Source organism: Anneissia japonica, unplaced genomic scaffold, assembly GCF_011630105.1.
Source record: "Anneissia japonica isolate Jap-2015-1 unplaced genomic scaffold, ASM1163010v1 scaffold143434_len4512_cov151, whole genome shotgun sequence".
In the NCBI taxonomy this organism is placed as follows: Eukaryota; Metazoa; Echinodermata; class Crinoidea; order Comatulida; family Comatulidae; genus Anneissia; species Anneissia japonica.
Genome location: NW_022682807.1, coordinates 1 through 4,512, shown reverse-complemented (window position 1 = coordinate 4,512; position 4,512 = coordinate 1). Strand labels below are relative to the sequence as shown.

The 4,512-nt window shown below is 34.8% G+C and overlaps 1 protein-coding gene across 1 annotated transcript; it reads left to right on the top strand.

Moving 5' to 3' along the window:
- Positions 1–892: 892 nt before the first annotated feature.
- LOC117109569 (putative neuropeptide Y receptor type 6) lies at positions 893–3,256 on the top strand. Its single transcript, XM_033251976.1, has 2 exons — positions 893–983; positions 1,524–3,256. The coding sequence occupies exon 2, from the start codon at positions 1,924–1,926 to the stop codon at positions 3,100–3,102; it is 1,179 nt and encodes a 392-aa protein (XP_033107867.1). The 5' UTR covers positions 893–983; positions 1,524–1,923; the 3' UTR covers positions 3,103–3,256.
- Positions 3,257–4,512: the final 1,256 nt, after the last annotated feature.

The window sequence follows — 4,512 nt, the reverse complement described above, 5'->3', positions numbered from 1 at the left end:
ATATATTTATTTATTTATTTATATATGTGTATATATATATATATCACATATATATTATGGTAATAACCATACCAGCATATGGCAATTGCATATAACTAGCTCTATCACACGTTTTCGTTTTACAGCACAGATCGGTTATTATTATATTAATATGTATGCTAAAAAGCTAAAATAATGGAAAATGGCAGCCATTTCAAATTGTAATAGCTCAAAACTGTGTACAATATTTAGTTAACTGTTGTTGTCATTGTTATGAGTGAATTTCCAATTGAATACTGCATTTTAATGAGATAAACTTACAGTATTAGTGAACATTTTAGGAAAAAATGGCGGCCATTTTGAAACTGCTGGCAACCCCCCTTACGTATGAAAAAAAAAATGTTGCACATACTTTTTTGATTTATCAATGTCTACTCTACATCATATCCAAATTTTAAAAAATATAGCAAAAAAACTCTGATATTGCTACATTTCAGACTGGACTATATAATGTGTTTATCAATGTTCCTCTGCTTCATGCAATTCTGACCCTATTCTAACTTGGTTGCTCAAGAAGCAAATTAATTAACCTTTTTGAAATTTCCATGAAGTAGGCCTATTATTATTTTGAAAGGGCAAAAAGTTGCAAATACTTAAAAAAAAAAAATTCACTTGCTTGGTACCGGTAGTCAATTTCACATAATCCTTTTAAAATATCCTGTCCGTGTGGTAGGTGTATGGGACTGTGGGTGTGTGTGCTGACATACACACTTGGAGAAAAAAACCGAACCTCGATGCTTAAAGTCAGACCTGGTCAGACCAAAAGGACATATTTGGCATAGGCCTACAAACGATATCAAAACCGGATGAGCCACGCGGACGGACCGCTTCCTACAGAGAGTATAAGTATACGTGGCAATAGTTAACATGTTTCTTCTGTTTGTCTTCCTCAACCTCTGTACAACACTAGATACAACACTCGGTTAATTAAATAAATTAAAAAGGTACAATATTGTTGTACCTTTTTATTTATTCGAGCTCTCAACCTGTTCAAGGGTAACTGTGGAAGTAAAGCTGCATTCACATTGGATCCGAACAGAAATTCGGACCGCGATTCCGAAAGCCAGCGCCCCTATATTCATACATTATGCATGCGATCCTCTGATCAGTTCGGTATAGTTTCCGATACAAAAGTTCGGATCCAGTATGAATGCAGCGTTATGACTACTATGGTTACTCCTATTCGTCGACTAATTGTAAACCTTGAAATAATGAGCGTGTGTTAGCTCATATTTATCCCTTTTTAGAGCCTCCACGATGGAACCATGATTTAAAAAAATGATGCATATGGTTTAAGCATGTATTAAATTATTAAAGTATAAACCGTGTAGAACAAGATTAGGCCTACAGCAGGAGTCGTGCAACCAAATTAGTCTAATACATCCGGGTCCATTACCTTAATCTTTTCGAAGTCGATAAATAATCAAACAATGAAGGTGGTTGATATATTATTGTAATATATATATATATTATTTTCATTTCAGATCGAATCCTGTCAAGATATTCTAGCGTAGAGGCTTATTCAGCAACATTTTCCAAGAACTTGAAGACGTTGTGACAATAAGTGATGGAGATTGTAATACTTGTGTCGCAACATGTAACGAAAATGTATTTGTATCTGAATTCATAAACGTCGTGTCCGGCGAGACAGAACACGTAGAGTGTATAAAAACTGCGGAGAATTCTTCACAAGTTCTATTGTCTGTATTGTTTGGAATCAGTGCCGCGTGCAATACAACCTAATTATTTTGTGCTGGTCGGTCATTCATGGGTTTACTTTTTCTATGGTAGCATATCTGCTTGGATTTATACTTAGATTTATCATCTGTTACGCAATGGATACTTATAAGTAACGCAATATGCATTATCACACGCGTCATCAATATGGAATCTAATATCTTTACTTATGGTGATGTTAATCAAACTGGCGTGATCATATCTATTGATCAAGTGAACCCTAATTGGGCAACACTTGGAGTTATATTGCTATGTGCCTTTTTGTTTTCTACCATTTTTGCATTTGGATTATACGGAAACATTTGCGTACTGAATGTCGTGCGTAGAGGGCGGCAGTTACAATTCTCGACTCGCGTACTCTTTGGGCACCTGTCCGTCTGCCATGTTCTCGTTTTATTGATCGATGTTCCTGTTAGAACGTTAACTATGATATTCAACCTTGATCCCAAAGGAATAATCATCAACCGTCTTTTTTGCGGAATAGTTGGTTTTTCAGTTGCTATTTCGGGCGCATGCGCAGTATGGACTTCAGCTGCAATTGCAACTGAACGCTTCATTGCTATTTACTATCCGTTTAACTTCAGGCGATTAGTTTCTCATCGGCGAATTCTATTTGCAATCATAAGCATGTGGTTATTTTGCTTGGCCAGTTTTTCAATGTTACCCATAACTGAATCAGATGTACTTGTAATGGCGGTCCGACTCGACAACGAAAGTATAACCTCTGAGTCATTGATAACGATAGGATCTCGACATTGTGTTTATCTGAATGATATGTCAAGTTTGTTTACTGTCATCTATTACACATATCTTTTGTTTGCTATGCTTATTATTCCAAATGGCATTACAATAGTTTGTTATTTACTAGTAATTGTTAAATTAAGTCGGAAAAATATCAACGATGTTATTGGGAAACGTTTAAAGGAGAACAGATCGTTTGTAAAAATGATGGTTTGCAACTTAATAGTTATGTTTCTGTTCTGGTTGCCATTTGTCTATTTTCACAGTTATCGTCTGTTTGCCGGAGACCCGCGTTTTTCTCACATTATGTTTTACTTTGTTTTTGTCATTCTTTTGATATTCATTGGATTTTCTATTACTCCCTATATGTATACATGTTTCAGTAGTAATATCGGAAAGATGACTGTAGACTCGATTTTGTGGTGTCGAAAGCATGATACGCAGAGCTTTAGGCAGACTACGCTTACCCGAACACTGCAGACGACTGCAGACTCAACTGCGTTTACCACCGAATCTTTGTGTGCACCGTCAAATGGCGGGCGAGAAACTGAGATATTTGGTCTGAGAAATGTAGCAAATGTTTAAACAAAATGAGGGAATGTTGTTGGTCTGATGGAATTGATACGTTCGTAAATTATTTTACAATTATTTTGGGGATTTCGCAACCTTACGAAAACGATAGCGTGGTGGTACCGGGTTACCGGGGTAGCACAGACACGAAGGGACTCTTAGGGGTGAAGAAAGTCATTGATCGAGTTACTAGTCCACATATCAAGCGCCCTGCTGAGCATCTTACATTAGATGGATATGTGCGCTATATAAAACTACATTATTATTATTATTATTATTGTTATTGTTATTGTTATTGTTATTATTATTATTATCATTATCATCCTCCTCATTATCATTTTCGTCATTCGTGCCCAAAAATAGTTTGACAATATGTTGTACGAGCTGAATATGAATGATGCTTGATCATGCAAAAGGCATAAATAGACTACTTTGTGACAGATATCCTATAGGAAGGGTTTTCTAAAAAAATATGACGTATCCGTATTCGTTATCGCTTTCGTAAGCTTGCGAAAACTCCCTAATATGCAATTTTAAGAAACGATTTACGTGCTAGTAACTTAAAATACGATTCTTTCGATGGGACATAGGCTGGGAATTGTGTTTTTACGAATAGAATGTACGGTACTTTCATTCTATAGGTCTATCAATTAGGTCTATAAAATATTAGCCTACAAATGAAAGTATCGATAAATATTGTAAAATTAATCATAATGTACAAGGAAAGCTAGAGTGAATATGTATATCCACTACCTTACATATGTTTATATTTTTGTCTAATTTTCTCTTGCAATCGAGTAGACACAGAGCGAAATGATGATGTGCTATCATCAATTTTATTTAATGGTTTATTTTTACGAAAATTCATTCTTTGTTTTTTTGTTTTGTTTTTTTTTTTCGTAATCGTTTATTTGTTTATTTGTAAATATTATTACTATCTTTGGAAACATATATCTGCTAAAAAAATGTTATCGGATTGTAAGTAAACGCGACGGCAACCAGTGCCGACAACGAGTGTCGACGAGAGCATTTGTGGTCGCGCCCTCTATAGTTTTCACTTTTCTAAAATTACAATAATGGTTAAGATTGTAAAGTACACATGATGTTACATCGTTTCTTGAATAAATAATTATTGTGTATTGTACCATTTTCTTCCATTTTTCAGTTAAAGTACCTCATCTTGTCTTAAATTTTGTATTTTATTATAATGGTTACAGAAACGATAACCACCGATCAGTACGTTGTCTCTCTGTTATTTATTCTTTGTTGGGATGAATTTGAAGTTTAGTAAGCCTCTTAAAAGTCAGCATGTTTGTTTTTGGTTTTTAAAATACAAGATCTCTGAATGAATATCGGAAATATAGCTAAAATGCGGAACTCTATTTATCCCATATGATCTGTGGTTATGACAACACAAGAATTTAC